Source organism: Ptychodera flava (assembly GCF_041260155.1).
Source record: "Ptychodera flava strain L36383 chromosome 23 unlocalized genomic scaffold, AS_Pfla_20210202 Scaffold_24__1_contigs__length_23054250_pilon, whole genome shotgun sequence".
Lineage (NCBI taxonomy): Eukaryota > Metazoa > Hemichordata > Enteropneusta > Ptychoderidae > Ptychodera > Ptychodera flava.
In genome coordinates this window covers 17,993,965-18,011,869 of record NW_027248278.1, presented here as the reverse complement: position 1 = coordinate 18,011,869, position 17,905 = coordinate 17,993,965, and the positions used below count along the sequence as shown (strand labels likewise).

At 38.4% G+C, this 17,905-nt stretch overlaps 2 protein-coding genes across 2 annotated transcripts; both read left to right on the top strand.

Moving 5' to 3' along the window:
- Nucleotides 1-14,057: 14,057 nt before the first annotated feature.
- On the top strand, nucleotides 14,058-15,443 carry LOC139124715 (uncharacterized). The gene has a single exon (XM_070690832.1). It carries the CDS (start codon nucleotides 14,058-14,060, stop codon nucleotides 15,441-15,443), a length of 1,386 nt encoding a protein of 461 aa, XP_070546933.1.
- Nucleotides 15,444-15,481: 38 nt separating this feature from the next.
- LOC139124714 (uncharacterized) lies at nucleotides 15,482-17,629 on the top strand. The gene has a single exon (XM_070690831.1). The coding sequence runs from the start codon at nucleotides 15,482-15,484 to the stop codon at nucleotides 17,627-17,629; it is 2,148 nt and encodes a 715-aa protein (XP_070546932.1).
- Nucleotides 17,630-17,905: the final 276 nt, after the last annotated feature.

The following is a 17,905-nucleotide window of genomic DNA, read 5'->3' as shown; positions in this document are numbered from 1 at the left end:
GTTCGAACCCACAACATACGGCATCAGTCGCACAGCGGAGAGGACAGAGAGAACCGCTCGGCTAAATCCCCACTCTCTGATAAATTAGTCAAAAAGAGTGGTTCAATGGCCGGCTAAGTTGTTACATTTTTCTGACTGAGACCGCTCCACACGTGATCTATGATTAGAATTTCTTAGCATTATAAGATTACAGTAATATACCCTACCACACAGCCACTCATTATACGTACCGTAAAGATTTCCTTTGTCGGTCACTTCGAACGATAGGTCTTCGAAACGCAAGGTAAAAATACAGGATCTTTAACCGTCTATGTCATAATTTTTCAGCCAGCATTCTCTTCAAATCGTGTGACAAGTGTTGTTTGCCATATACAACAGAATCTTTCAAAAGCCATGAGATTAAAAGTTTGGCGTGAATGGCCATGAGTGAATGTTCAATTACTTTTTGCTTTTGTATCGAACCGTTTTGAGCTTTCTTGTTCATGTCCATTTCGGATATACCAGTATGAGTAAAAATAGTGTATGTAGCATCAAAATAAACGCGCCTCCTTACCTACAAGTTAAATTTTGTTGAACAACCACAACCTGTTAACATTAATTTTGATTTGTTTATGAGTAGGTTGTTGCATATATGATCAGAAGAGATTTTATAAAACGCATTGGTTTGAAAGCGACCAAGGATAACAAGCAACGTTGTAATTTCTTGTGGACTTAACAGATATACGAAACTGTGTTACTTGATCAATGCCATACATCCTTTACCCAGAAACACCTCTACCGTACATCTAGCTCACTGAGTTGAACCATGAGACTTTCAGTACAGTGTAAAGTTAACAAAATAACACTGAACAGAAGAGTTTCTCAGAGATTGCACAAAACTGTGCACTGTAAAAGAGAAATCAACCACATTAGGATTGGATATTCTTTTTCATTTCTTCCAAGAAGTGTACATATCTGTAGCATGGGTTTAAAACAATCAATCCAACATGGGCATGGTGTGCTGAAAATGGTATTTAAATGATGTTTTCCCACTAGGAAAAATGCTTGATATACTACAATGTATATACATATACTGATTATATACGTGTGTCAAATACATTTAGTATACATGTACGTATACTAATAAAATGCATAAGTACAGTGTACACTTAGTGTGCAAAGATCTGCATTACGTATACTCTTGATCTGCATAGATATACGCTACGCATATCAACGTATTGAAATGTTCCATATACAAAGATATACATTACATATACAATTAATATTGAGTTCCATATACGTCAATAAGGTCTCTGTAGCTCGTACTTTCAACCTTACATATAGATACATAGACGATGTTATTTGATTGAATAACTCTGAATTCAGTAAATATCTTGTTATGATTTATCCTCCAGAATTGGAGATTAAAGAGACTACAGAAACGGCCTCTTCTGCTTCATATCTGGACGTTTTACTTGAATTTGACTCTAATGGTCACCTTTCTACTAGGCTATATGACAAGAGAGATGATTTCAAATTTAGTATAATTAATTTTCCTCACCTCATCAGTAATGTTCCACTCTCACCTGCTTATGTGGTATACATTTCCCAGCTTATTCGATATGCAAGAGCATGCAGTTCATATGGTTATTTTGTAGAGAGACATGGCCATCTCTCTTACAAACTGTTAAATCAAGGTTACACCAGAGCAAGACTTGTCTCTACATTCAAACGCTTTTTGGCAGGTATCGCAAGCTGGTTGATAAATACGATATCTCTCTTCGACAAATGATCACTGATGGCATCGGTGACATGGGGCCTTAGTTAGTGACCACTACCTATCTGACTTACAAATTGATATATGGCGGGTGCCACATGTGGGGCAGGATGCGCTTACTATTTTCGAAACACCTGACATCACTTCTTGGTCTTTTGGCCAGAGGTCCATATATCTTTCTTTCATGAATTTGACTTTGTTTGTGTACCGTCTATTTACTGTCTGTTCTGTGCTGTTTTGTGTCTATGTTTACAACTGTTGTCTTACAAATTTTGACCTAGTGTTACTGGATTGTGGATTGGTATGATTGCGATTATTATACTAAACGTATATTCAGCATATTGTCCATTGTTAGTAAATATCAAATATATGTATGTATTAAATAAAGTCTCTGATACAATACTAGTCAAATTTTCTTTCTTTGATTTTACCGTGTCATGATAAATTGACTACTCCCACCAGCTTAAACAAATGCAAACTGCAAGCAGTTAGTATTTTACGACACTGATATTATGAAATCAACAGCAAGAACAATAGATTTCCGAATGACCTAAAAGCCGTCCCTGACGTCCGTTCCACAATTTGATCATTTACCGCTTTCACGAGTCCCCACATGCAATGCAATTGTGGTCTGCTTCTGCTCGGTTACAGTTGAACGGTTTCAAGAGACCAATCGGACAATTGCCACGATATGTGTAGTTCACAGGCTATTGAAAAACCTATACATGGTAGCGCTCCATAGTTACGCTTAAATTGGAAGCAGATTTGTGGACAATGCATGGAAACGGCAATGTCGAAGCCCATTTGTCTGCTCAGTCACGTATATACTGGATGTATACCGATGAGGATAATAAAAATATTGCTGAGAATACGCTGCACGCAAGATATGCTGTTCCACTTTCCTCCTGCACCCCTTCGGTATTTTCATGATGATATAATAGTATGTGTCGATACATTTCCTTAAAAGGTTATTGAGAATATGTTATAAACACTATTAGCGCATGCTGAAACCAATGATAGCACCGATTTAAAATGCAGGCTGGAAATTCCCACGGCTTTTAAGTATTTAAAGATATCCAATTATCAGTGCACTTTTGCTCTAGAGTCTGCTAGCGAAGACTGGTCTCTCTCATACACGGGTAAGCTTGATTATATAATTTTATTAGAAGTTGTTGAAACAGGCAAAGTGATTTTTGACGGAATAATCATTTTACATGATATAAACATGGTTTACATGTCAATCTAATTTAACACCTTACCATATTCACACGAACAAAATCTGGCCATCTGTTTATTCCTCAACGAAAGTCTTTCGGCAACTATCATTTATCATCGATGAAAAACAATCAGAAGGATATTTTTTATTACTGTTATCGACAAATGTTTTTTTAACTCTGTAGTAGCTCTGTATCACGACGTCCTTCGGTAATAAGACATATTCGCATACAGGTGAGGTTCACGCCTTTCCTTGTCCGACGATAGGTATATGAGGCACATAGTAAAGTATGCTACTTTTTGTGCCGTGTCATGTTCACTAAAGGGCATTTTGCAATAAAAATTTCAAGTGCGCCTTCCAGTTGAAGTTAGAAGTACTGTTTAACACAGCTAACAGACGATTTTGCAATTTGCTAGTCAATAAAATAGAGAAATTTCAACATTAATGGCTATACAATCTGGAGTTTGCTGGGATTATAATTTACTGGTAAATGGAATGTTGCTATAACTAGGAAGCATTACAAATCTCGGGCAAGTTCTTGGTGTATGACTTGCCAATGTGTGGACAGGCAGGGGTAATACTAAATATAGTGCACTGTAAACTTGAGATTATAATCTGGGAACAATTACACAGGGTTTTCATAAAGAATTGAAGTAGAAGGAAAAGTAAGAGAAGTAGGCGGACAAGCTTTTCGTTAGATAACGATCGAGATCGCACGCAACTCTTCAAAAGCTGGAACACAAGTTAAGCTGTACAATTTACGTTTCGTTTCTCCTTAAATTCAATAATATTTTGGTAAAAGTAGCCGGAAAAATTACAAGAGTAGGCGGGTAATTTAGCCGGCTACCGGCTTCTAATGAAAACCCTGTTACAGGAGTGGTACTGGTACAAATTGATGACGTCATACCTGCAATATACAAAGAATACAAGTCCATTATAGCAGCACTAACTGCATTGTGTTGTGGCAGCAACTTGTGTAATGTTGCCAAGACTGATTTTTACTTAATTTTCGTCATTTTAATCTGAAGCTTCATCCATGATTACCGGTCAAATATGTTAAAAAATCTAAGTAAATTTCTGTCCATTAATTTATTGTCGATCTATGGGCTATAATATCGATAAAAGACGATGCTATTATGACTCACCATGACTCGCCTTGTGTTTTAACCGAGTCAATGAAATCACAGAATTTTACCCGTCAGTTCGGCTCTAACTTCGATTGCAGATTTCTCTAATCGCGGGTAAATATCCGCTCTACAGGGGGTTTCACCGCGTAAAAGACTGGCTCAGCCCGACTTCATCAGTCCGATTCTAACTTCGATACAAGACGAAACTATACTTGCCAAACCGAGGTTAATATCTGATATAAGCTTATTTCTGAAATTTTGCCACCGTACAGACCTGCCCAAGTCAGACTTAATTATTCTGACTATTTGTTCGATACTAGACGTTACCACAGTCCATCAAAACTTGAAATCCCAGATACACATCCAATATTTATCTCAGATTTCACCACCGACCTTTCAGATCTGGCTCTGGCGGAGATTTAATACTTCACATATCTGACCCAAAAATTCTGTTTTGCACAAAATGACTTGTTTCTGATTCCAATTTAGACGTTAATGTCTGTAACATTTTGTTAATGTCTGTACATTTTGGCCGGTGGCCATAAGTACTGAAATAAACTTGACTTGACTTGACTTGTAACATAATGTTGATGAATGAGAACCTTATCGCTCCAATGCAGTATAGGAATAACGATTAAATATCATGATTTCTCGGTTTTGCTTCCCTAATAAATTAAACACTTCGACATTATTGTCGATAACACATTTACTAGTGCCACGACTTATTCGGAAGAACTTGTTCATCGTAAATGCCTATATTTGGCACATTTCTGCCAGCAACACACTATCTACATTGACGAGTCCAGAGAAGTGCACATGTGATCTGCAACCGGCAGCAAATAATTTCGGATGCAGAGAAGTCTGAGCAGAAACCCGACGTTTCTGCATCGATTGTCAGGAAACAAAGGATGACACAAAGGATCAGGTTCAAGATAGATCTGGGAAGAAATGGTCCATTTACATGTTATACTTCGAATGGTGACCGGGCCTCCTATTTCAGTGGACACCCTATAGTTTCTCTTATCTAATATTGTGATATTGGAAAAGCCTATTTGACAATGAATGATAATGCTTAATGTTGGTGTCAGGTTCAAATCGTTCCGTAAATATTGATGCTCAAACCTACAAACCTGGGCATCTACAAGAATCATCAATCTGTATGGAAAAATGTCGTCATGTAATTTACGTGTGGCCAATTTACGCTTAATTCGGCCAATCCATCACGTCTATTAATAAAGCATGATTTGCCCATTGCAAACAGTTTGAGATAAGACACGATAGGAAAAACCAGTGTCTTCGAACGCATATTCTAAGTGCCAATGCAGATTTTCAGGTAATTGTAAACCCCTCGTGTCATTCATGAACCATGAAGATGATGAGAGATAGGATTGTTAAGTTAAAATAAAATTGTCATGCATATTGTCATACCGTCACTCAAATGTATTAGGGAGACAGGTTCATACATGCAGACGTCCACAGCAATAATTGTTAACAGAACCACAAAAGCGGGAAATGGCTATAAACAGAGAAATAAAATGTTTCATTTCTCATATAGCCTATCACAACATATTTTTCAAACACAGGAAAGCAGGCAGTAGTATTGACCAAAAACCTATTACAATGTAGAAAGAAAAAAAAGAGCAAAATATCGGATAATCGGTCTATGTGCCTAAAACAAAGTAATCGTTGACAGATTAATACAGCATTTTTGTTTCCAAACGGGCACTATATATATATATATATATATATAATATATATATATATATATATATATATATATATATATATATATATATATATATATATATATATATATTATATATATATATATATATATATATATATATACACACACACATATATACATATATACATATACATATATATATATATATATATATATATATATATATATATATATATATATATATATATATATATATATATATATATATATATATATATATATATATATATATATATCGAAGTATACAGATGTCCTCGTTGGAAATTACAGTGCTCAATGCAAAAGCATAGCGTTATAAATAAACAGATTACTTCAAGTACAAAGTAATGAAATCTATTTCTTAAGTTTCATGCATCTTGCAATCCTCAGATAGAGTCCTCTATCTGAGGATTGCAAGATGCATGAAACTTAAGTAATATATTTCATTACTTTGTACTTGAAGTAATCTGATATATAATATATATATATATATATATATATATATATATATATATATATATATATATATATATATATATATATATAATTGATTGATAGATTGATTGATTTTAAGCATATGTGGGTAAGTGTAGCAGAAAACAATTAAAATAACCTTGACCGTTATACTTTTACATTTCTGATGACATTTTATTTCATAGAAACAAACATAACAAGCTAATGCAATAAATATATGTATAATGCAGAGGGATACCCAAACGTTCAAATTTAATGATTGGTTAGTTGCCGAACTTTAAAGACAACAGACAAGCACAATAATGCAATGATAATAATGAAGGATAGATGAGCTGATTTGACCAGTGCTTCAACAGCTTACAACAGAAATTATTCAGCAGTTGTCGAGCCACCTCGAGTATCATTGCCTATGTTTTCTAATTTTTCGAGCCCCCCTCCCCCACCCACCACACGCTCGGATAGTAACATCTCTTGTAGTTTGACTGATATTTAAGCTTAAACATTCCACGAGTAATTTTAAGCATACAGTGACTGAATGGGAGCCATTGTGAGACTTAAAATTAGTAGATGTTAGCGTGAATGTCTGATGAAGTAAATGAAACTATGATGATTAAATTTCACACTTGCAGCACACATGGTTTACCACCGGTCATGAACATTCAACATTCAATGGCTGATAAACCTCTACTACACTTATGGTTGATTGTCATTGTGGCTGTAAGGTTGACATCGTGCAGCTATGAAACAATGATCTCCATTCAGGCTAGACGAGACGATCCACACGCTTGTCCATGGTTCACAAGTCCTGACGGATTAATGTAAGATTGTAAATTAGAATCCTGGCAGCGATATTCAAATGTCAATGCACGACAAATTATAGGTAACTATAGAACTTTCTGCAATGTTTGGCCTGCTTTACCGGGCTGTTCAGGCTTGCAAGAATACAAGGATGCGCTTACTATTTTCGAAACACCTGACATCACTTCTTGGTCTTCTGGCCAGAGGTCCATATATCATTCTTTCATGAATATGACTTTGTTTGTGTACCGTCTATTTATTGTCTGTCCTGTGCTGTTTTGTATCTATGTTTACAACTATTATCTTGCGAATTCTGACCTACTGTCATTGGATTATGGATTTGTATGAATGCGATTATTTCAGGGACGGGACGGAAATCACAGAGGAGAGGGGCCAGTGTTTTGCAAAATGACAAAATGACACTATATTGGTTGGCTATTTGAATAATCACGGTGTTTTCCAGAAGCATCAGTATGGTTTCCGACAAAAATATAGTGCCAAACTTTCTCTTATTAGTTTAATGAATAATTTACTTGAACAAGTCGACCAAGGGAATTCTACCATTGGGATTTGTATTGATTTCGCCAAGGCATTCAATACCACAGATCATTATATTCTTCTCTCAAAACGTCAACAGTATGGTGTTAGGGGAATTCCACTACATTGGTTTACAGACTACTTACTTAAATAACTGGTCACAGTATGTTTTTGTTGATGGATGTGTCTCAACAATTACCAATTACATGTGGAGTACCCCAGGGCTCTGTACTTGGCACTACACTATTTTTGATGTACATCAATGATCTTCCTAATTCTTCAATTTTTTTTTTACTTTAAGCTTTTTGCAGACGATTCCAACCTTTTCCACACTTTTTCACGTGAAACATGTACTTTAAGTTTTTCTTTTGTATATGTACATTTACAAGACGTTTTTCAATGGTGCGATGCTAATAAGCTGACAGTTAATACAAGAAAACAAAATATGTACTTTTCCACAGCGATCGTAACTCTGTAACACTACAAGGCAATTTATCTGTAAAGAATGTTATCATAGAAGAAGTTCTACAAGCATCTTTTGTTGGGTTGTTTTTGATAAACATTTGACATGGAAATTTCATATTAATGAGATAAATAATAGTATAAGAAAAAAAGTAGGAATCATATTTAGGCTAACAAGTTCTGTACCACAGCAAATTCTAGTACTGCTCTACAAAGCTGTTATTGAACCAAATATTATGTATGGTCTTGAGATGTGTGGAAGTACATATCCATCATATTTACATCAGATTTTTATCACCCCAAAAATGCTGGCACGAATAATACGTTTTCAAGATTTCGAGAATCTACTGCACCTTTAGTCTTCAGACTAGGTATACTGGATGTCTATAAACTTCATAAATAACTTCTGGGAAAATTCATGTTTGATTTGCATCATAAAAATATACCACATATTTGAGTGATTACTTAGCTGATCATTGCTATACACTCGATTTAAACTAGGTCAAAACTTGCCTTTACCGAAAGTACGCAAAACTCAGGACAGTTTGCAATTTCATATATGGGTGCCAAAGTCTGGAACAGCCTACCCAATATTGTCAAACAAAGTGCAACAAGCGATATATTTATAATCTCATTAAGACAGCATATCTTAAGTGAATACCAAGATTTGTGAATATCTATCTATTTTTTTCCCTTTAAAATATAGAATTTTGATTAACAATTGATATAATTAGCCTTTTAAAACAAATATTGCAATGTAAATTTCATGAAAATGGGGCCAGGCTAGATTAGCTCTAAGCTATTATTCCTGATTCCAACTTGCCTATTTCTTCGTCATTGTATACTTTGTATACCTTGTATGCTTATACTTATATTGGAATTGGCAATAAGGTAAAGTAATGTCTCACTACGAAAAAAATAATGACCCTTCAAAAGTGTTTGCACGAAAAAAGAGTGACCGTCCTAAAATTTCATGCGCAGAAAACTGTGACCTCCCCCTGCGTTTGAGAGTTCATATTAATAATATTTTACCTTACATATAATTCTCATTTGATCATTGATCTTTCAAAAAGAATAATTTTTAACGTTTTCAAATAATCACTTTGGTGAAGTTTACACATGTATCATATTTGTTGTTGCCATCTACTCTTTCAAACATCCTTTTCTCATCACCTGTATTTATATCAAATGACAAACATTTATAAAAGCAGATTATTCATAATTTCCTCAAAGACTGCACTGTATAGTGAATCAACATATCAGTGAAATTCCAAGATCAAAATGTTTGCACACACATGCACTTCTAACCACTTTCGTCTAATCAAGTGATTAATATAAATAATTGAGCGTCTAACAATACACACATTAACATATTAGAAATAAAAAAAACTATTCACAGTTTCATTATATGCCACACTATGTAGTGAATAAACATAACGGTGAAATTCAAACCAAATGTGTTGTATAAACATGTGCTGTTTTATTTCCAACTTTAAAAAGTAAATTACGGAATAATAAATAAATTATGGAACATATATCAATGTACAGATATAGTTTGCTTAGTAGGGTAAATTGTTAGTAGTTTGCCCAATAGATTCCATTGTATTATGACTTGAAACTTGGTGTAAAGTACTGTATCGACGGCATCTTGCCTTCTTATAGTTGCAAGAGTCGCGCAAAAATAATGATCCTGCCTCAAAGGCATGCCTGCACAAAAAAATAGCGACCCACCCCGAAAAATCACCCCTCGCAATTTCCGTCCGGTCCCTTAAATTAGGCGAAGTGGGAAGGATTTGGTAAACTATGAAATCATGAAATGAGTTACACTTTCAGCAATTTTTATAGCTTAATGTTCACGAACCATTTTTAGTTTCTGTAATTAAAGTAAATTTAGACCTCGTAAGTAAATTTAGACATCGTAAAATTGTCACTAAGAGAAAAAGAGAAGTAGCGTGCCAGCGTTATCAAACGACGTGGAAGCAACACATGAGGACATGTGATTATGTATCAACGAAACTAAGACATTGATTTTTCTCTCAGTGTGTTTAGATATTGCGATGGGTATATTAAATCCGATGCCACAAACCTGACTGAAAACTGTATCGGTAAGTCGTATTTATCATGCACGCTATGCCTGTATTGCCATTCTTCTATTGTTTGGAGATTACTAATATCATCCCGATTTTTAAAATTTTGTTAAAGTACGAATGGCATTTTCACTATAACAAAAACTATTTACAACTACTCGTAGGCGTTGGAATGTTCCTATACATAAAATAACTAAGGGGATAGAGATTCTGACACTCGGAAATATCACATAATTATTGTCAAATTGCAATGTTTAGAACCGGTTTATGCGCATACAACCACAGTCTTACCCAAAATAAACCAACGATGAAATCTGTATGCATTGAGAGCAAAAGATATCGCGACACCTTTCATCGTTCACGGTCACGTACCATGTTTTCACATAGTCTACATTGCTGGAGCGATGTTCCTCTTTGGCAGTGCATCATGACTTAACCGCTAAAAGACAAGTTGAGGAGTTCTTATATCTATGTAGTGAATTATATCAAGTATAGCCATAAATTGGTCATAAAAATAAACGTGCCTCAAAAATCTGACGATGCACTGAAAAGACAAAACACAAAAAAGTGCAGACGTACACACCATTTATACGATTCGTACAATACATACATGGACACAAAAGGGTCATGATCCTATCCCGTGTGAGTTTCATAAGATACCCCTGAGAAAGTCAAACTTTCGTTTAGGTCGTTTAAACAAGTTTAGTTATATTTAGGAAAGCCAACAACGAAAATATACGAGTAAACAATGCAAATTGCAACAAAATGTAATTACAATCAACCAGCCTACCTAGGCTGTACTCACTGCAAGTTGTCACTAATCCGCTGACAAAGTCCTTTCTAAGAGTTTACGTCTTTTCGCGAACTCAATGGTTAGACTACTTTTTTCGTAGATGTCGCACCTACCCTGCGCGATCACTGCGAGCACAGTCGTGAATGCTGCTGGCGAGGCGTGAGTTCGATTTTGACCAGAACTTTTGGGTCCACTGAACTTTTGCGAAGGGCTGCAGTTAAGTCTTACGACACAAAAATGTACTCATTTTACATAATCAGGCCTATATTTTACCTATTTTCACACTGAACCAAAATAAAAAACATCCTTCAAATTGTTAAAACCTTTTTGACATTTGCATTATAAACTGTTAGCTCTGAAATAAAATAACCAAGTGATACGGTTGCCATCACTCTTTGGCTACAATCTTCAAATGAGTACATCGATTTCTATGGATTTCGTTGCTAATTTCAGAACGTCGCCGTCACCAGGAAAACAGTCATAACGAAAGTATGCATTTATAATAAATGGGTCATAATGCGGAGTTTGGTTGATATCTCATTTTATTTTCATATGTGTCCGCATTTTGACTCATTGCTGCGCAACTCGAAAAATTACGGACACATCACTCGAATATGGAGTAGTGTCGCCCGAACTTTGTGTAATAACCCCTACGTATGTTAATATAGACATGTACATTATAATTGTTTTGTTATAATATTAATTATAAAGCATTCGCGTAATATTAGATATTATTCCCTAATATTTTTCTTCGTTCAGCGAAGGAAAATACGAGTGACGTAATGACCGTGTCACCACGAGTCGAAGACGAGTAGTGACACGGTCATTACGTCACTCGTATTTTCCTTCGCTGAACGAAGAAAACAATCGGGGAATAAATATACTTTTCACATGCACAAGCCAAGAATTCGTTGATTTTCTCCAAAATAAACAAAGATTTCCATGACTATTTCGCGTTTAAACTTCTGAACTACTTTAGGAATAATATTAATACGCCGAGCGCAAGTTGTCAATCTTTCCAGTCGTTAGTCGCGTGAGAGTGAGCGAAGAACATGGGCTTTACTGGCGTTCGTTCGTGTATGGGGCAAATGACAGAAGATCTCTCGGTCTACACGTACCTTCCGCAAAGTTATACTCTATTTCAAAGATATCATAGGCATAGGAATTTATCACAGACAAACATACGCTATTTTTCGGGAACAAAAATAGACTAAATCTCGACTGTGCGAACAGTGTAAATGTCTCGCCTGACCCTGTTTGCAATGCTTACTCACGGTAACGCGACCAGCTTCGAGTTCGTTGTTTCCGCAAATTATACACGTAATTCCTTCGGAATATACAGGCCCGGTGGTGGCAGTCCCCGGGTTGGTGGGTACCCATGCGCGTTACCCAAGTTTGAAAAGTACCCCCTTTCCTAGAATGTTTCTGAGAAAACACCCCCCTATTTGTGGCAAATCTGGGAGAAATTAGCTGTAAAAAACATACCCTTATTTTCGAAATCTAGGAGGTTAGTATGTTGACTTCCAGGGTTGACCCTGGAGGTTGACTTTGTATACATGTACATACATCACAAATGTTTGTCCTCACCTGATTTTAGTCACACTCATACACAATCATCTTCCTTATCCGTTGGATCTTGACTTCTCTGCTGGCTCCTGTGTGACAATACACCTCCCATCATCTACTGTCCCTCGTGTTTCTAGGATTCTTTGCTTATTCTTCACATTGTCAGTCTTTTTTCTGGACTAGACCAGATTTATTGTCCTAGAAGGATTAGGAAAGGACTACCCCTAATCTCGGAGGGTTACTCTGAAAAAGTACCCCTTTTTCTCGATTTCACGGACCTAGAATCTCCGAGATGACTGACGAAAAACACCCCCTTTTCCGTGAATTTGGTAACGCGCATGGGTACCCACCAACCCGGGGACTGCCACCACTGGGTATACAGGCGGCTCACTCTTGTGTTTACATTGTTCGGATTATTAATGTCGTAGGCCATAAACACTGCAATTGACCCCTTTGTTCCAGTGGAAACCGTATGTCTACGGCATTAAAGTACACAGTACATCGAAAGTTCATCCGTCGGCAGGGTCCATACGAATACGAACTCCCATGCATATCGGTGACAAACTATGTCTCAAATAATCATGACTAATGTTGCGATATTTTCACGTCAGACACATTTAGATCGTAGGAGAAATAGCAGCCCCCATGTTGTTTGTTTACATTTACGAGCACACCGAAGATCGATGCACAAAAAGGTCCGACGCACCAAAATTGATGACATTGACGCGGGTTGTCGTGGCGTAGAACGAAAAGAAAATAAATCCCGTATCATGAGAGGAAATGCCAAGAGGATTTGACCGGTTCAGAAGGGCTTGACAACGCGATTTCTGCGTAGAAAAGATTCATTACATATTCATGGTAACCCATGGCCAGCTGTCAATATCTTTGGGGGCTTTTGTCTTTTGGCCTGTTTTGCATATGATGTCATTTGACACGACCTGCCAATCACCCAGGTAGCCAATTAAACTATTAATTGACTGTTTACCGACCCAATTAACACTATCCAGCACTATCAGTCGTATTTTAATCGCGGGGCCCGGGTGGGCACAACATAGGAACGTGTCGAGAAACGTATACAAAGATAGCTACTTCTTAATTCCTTGACAATGAAGACAGATTGTAATCTCTTCAGTTCCTTCCAACATCCTGTGTTTACACATAGTTTTAATTCTTTCTGACGTGTGACTCATCTCTAACCAATCAAAGTCAAAGACGCTTCTTACTTTCCCGCCAAAATCGGCTATATCACAGCCTGAATTAGCCACTTTACTTTAGTATATGTTTATGCACAGTATAGTGTATGTGTATGTGTATACTCAGAGCACATCGCTCACCACTGGATCTGGTCGTCACTTATCCACCCACTGATACATTATGTTATTGTAGCAGTAGTTCATCGTAGCTGTAGTAATAAAGTTTGAAGAAATACAGTCGACGCCTCTGTCTCCATCACTTGAACTCAAAGATCCTGCTTCGTAAACAATCCCACACATTGTTTTTGGTGCCGAGACCAGGATGAGTTCAAAGAAGAAAGCTAAGCCGAAGTCAGCGCAAGCAGAGGGAATGGCAACTCCAGCTACGACCAACCTGAAGAGGACACGAGGAGTCTACCGCGGAATAGTGACGAACCAACTCAAGAAAGCCGAAACCACAATGTCTGCGTTTCAGGGCGACCCCGAACAACTGTTCATACTGGAGATGATACTGGCAAGAGTGGAGGAAACATACGAAGAGATACAAAAACTCGACAGTTCGATCATCACTAACGCCGAAGATGGAGACATCGACAACATATCTGCCGACCTCCAGGAATTCAACGAAGAGACACACGAGAAGATATTCAGAATCAAGCGTTTCATCGGAGAGAAGGAAAATAAACCCATCGAAGCAACCCCAAGTTCAACCTTCAGGCAAGCTCGCACACCGCCCGTCTCAGCACCTCACAAGACGGTAAGTCTACCAAAACTTCAACTACCTACGTTCAGTGGCGACGTTCATCAATGGATGACTTTCTACGATAGCTTCAAGTCCATGGTCGATAATGATACTGCGCTAGAACCCATTCAGAAATTTCATTATCTACGAGGTCAATTAAAGGGCGAAGCCGCGAACGTAGTCGGTGGTTTGAGTATTTCGGACTCTAATTACCAACGCGCCATTAATGCTCTTAAAAAGCGTTACGGACAAAGACACAAAATAATCCACGCGCACATAGATTCGCTATTAACTATGCCGAAGCCAAATTACGATCGCACAAGTCTGAGAAAATTCTACGATGATATAGAGAACCACATTCGCGAGCTAGAAAACCTCGACATTACTGTTGACAAATACGCTGTTATGTTAGAAAGGGCAATCTGGATAAAACTACCGAAAAAGATAATCGCTGTATTCAACGAACATTACGGAGACAAAAGTTGGGAAATCGACGAACTTCGCGAAGCACTATGGAGACACATACTTTACGTGGATGAAGAAACCGAATCTACGGAAACGCCAATAGCTACCGCGACCTTCTTCGCGAACGCCGAGACGAACGCAAAAGGCCACCAAGCCTCGAAGCCGAAGAAGCTGAAAACTTGCGCGTACTGCAAGGGACCACACTTCCACAACGACTGTACTGTAGTAACCGATCGAAGCAAACGCCACGAAATCGTTAAAAGGGATAAATTGTGTTTCAACTGCCTCGGGAAACACAAAGTCGGAGATTGTAGATCGACAGGGAAATGCTTTCGCTGCGGAAGAAAGCATCACACCTCGCTGTGTACCACGGAATCGAGTCACGCTACGACGGGACCAAGTCCCAACAATCAAGTTACGGACACTCAAACGCACGCTACGGGAAATAGAGGCGACGACAAGCCTACTCATCTACTCAACCTGCCACGCAGATTGGAGTAAATTTCGCGAGAACGGAGAGTAACTCAGGTAAACGGAAAATGGAGCCAGGCATACACAAAACTGCCGAAGTTCCAATCACTTACGGTCCAAATACAATCAACGCTACGGTATTGTTCGATGAAGGCTCGGACATTTCCTTCATCACACGGGATCTAGTAACGAAGCTAGACATGAAGCCACAAACCTCGGACGTATACGGATTAAAGAGATTCGGTGACAAAACTGCTAACGCCAGATCGTTTGAAATGGTAACATTCGCACTTCAGACACGCGACGGTCCGAAGTCAATGAGCGCGCTAATCGTTCCGGAGAAATCAATCAGCGTGAAAAACAAAATTTCACGTTCCGTATTGAATTTACCTCACATAAAGGGTTTAAAATTAGCGCACCCACCCTCTAACGCCGAATCATTCGAGATATTGCTATTAATCGGAACTGACTATTACTGGGACTTTATCGAAGATGACATTGTAAGGGGACCAGGCCCGACCGCCGTACTTTCTAAATTCGGTGGATACTTATTGTCGGGACCCACTGGTATACGAAGCGCGCCTAACGCCGACGCGACCACCTTACACATCGCTACGACTACTGTTGAAGAGGAAATGAAACTTCAAAACTACTGGGACTTGGAAACAATCGGAATAAGAGACCAAGTAAACGCAAAGGACACTGAGGTAAGCGAATTCGAATTATATCGTGATACGCATTTACGAGTTGAAGACGGAAAATACGTTGCTAAGTTACCATGGAAGGTCGACCACCCGCCATTGCCGACCAATTATCATATTACTGAGAAACGCACACGCGCTATGGTGCGTCGGTTAACGCCCGATTTATTGAAAGTATACAACAGCATCTTAATTGACCAACAGTCTCGCGACTTTATCGAGGAAGTCGACGACGATGATAAAACAAACGGACATTATCTTCCTCATCGCTCAGTAAAGAAAGACTCGACGACTACACCCATTCGTGTTGTATATGATTGCAGCTGCAGACAATCAGATTCACCTAGTCTAAATGACTGTTTACAGACTGGACCGCCACTTCTTAACGATCTCTCATCAATTCTACTCAGATTTCGAGTGCATGACATCGCGCTCAGCAGTGACATCGAGAAAGCATTTCTCAATGTACGTCTTGACGAAAATGACCGGAAATTCACAAAATTTCTCTGGTTATCTGACCCAAGCGACCCTGAGAGCCCGTTCAAAGTTTATCGTTTTAAAACCGTTCTCTTTGGCGCGGTCTGTTCACCCTTCATATTGAACGCAGTCGTCAAAACACACTTGGAGTCAAACAATAACACTCCAATCGCCGCTGATCTTAAAGATAATATCTATGTTGATAATGTCATCTCTGGTGTTAACAATACTACGGAAGCTACGAAATTCTACACTGACGCAAACTCTCTCATGAAATCCGCTGGATTTAACCTTCGCTCGTGGTCATCGAACAATGATGAAATACGCAAATTAGCCGCTAAGGACAAAACGCTGGAAACGAACACCAACGTGGGTGTTCTCGGAATGCGCTGGTTAACGGACTCTGATCAACTCGCTTACGCTAAGAAAAAGGATGTGAAGAAATCGGACTATCTCGCGACAAAGCGTGAAGTCACACAAGTAACCGCAAGTTTATTCGACCCCCTCGGATACCTTTCACCCGTTCAAGTGAAAGCAAAGACATTTATTCAAGACATATGGAAGAGAAATTTAGATTGGGACGAACCACTAGAAACCGACCTTGCAAATCGTTGGAAACACATAGTATCGGACTTCAACGCGAGCACCGAAATCAAGATCGACCGTCGTTATTTCGCCGAGAATACGAGCGCCGATCATGAACTACACGTATTCGCAGATGCCAGCTGTAAAGCTTACGGTGCAGCCGCATACCTTCGCCGCGGTGACCAAACGTCTTTGGTCATGGCAAAAACACGTGTCGCTCCAATCAAGGAATTATCACTGCCCTGCCTCGAACTTATGGCAGCGTTAGTCGGTTCTAGACTACTACGCTTCGTTTACGACGCCTTGAAAGACAAAGTCAATATCACAGACCGTACGCTGTGGTCGGACAATCAATGCGTTATACATTGGATAACACGAAGAGACAAGAAACTTCCGGTATTCGTTGCAAATCGAGTCAAAGAAATTAGAAATGTGCCATGCACGATCAAATAATAAAGTTTGAAGAAATACAGTCGACGCCTCTGTCTCCATCACTTGAACTCAAAGATCCTGCTTCGTAAACAATCCCACACAGAACGCGTGTATTTCTATGTGTACGTTTCACTTGTGGTGTTGTTTGTACCATCGTGCGTTTGAAGTCCTCGTTTCACCTACAGTATTACCTTCAAGGTGACAGGCTTACTATTAATGTTCAGTATCATGGCACCGAGTTCTGCCCACGGTGAAAACCACCTGTTTTGCCTACTAATTACTGCCCGTCGCTGCCCG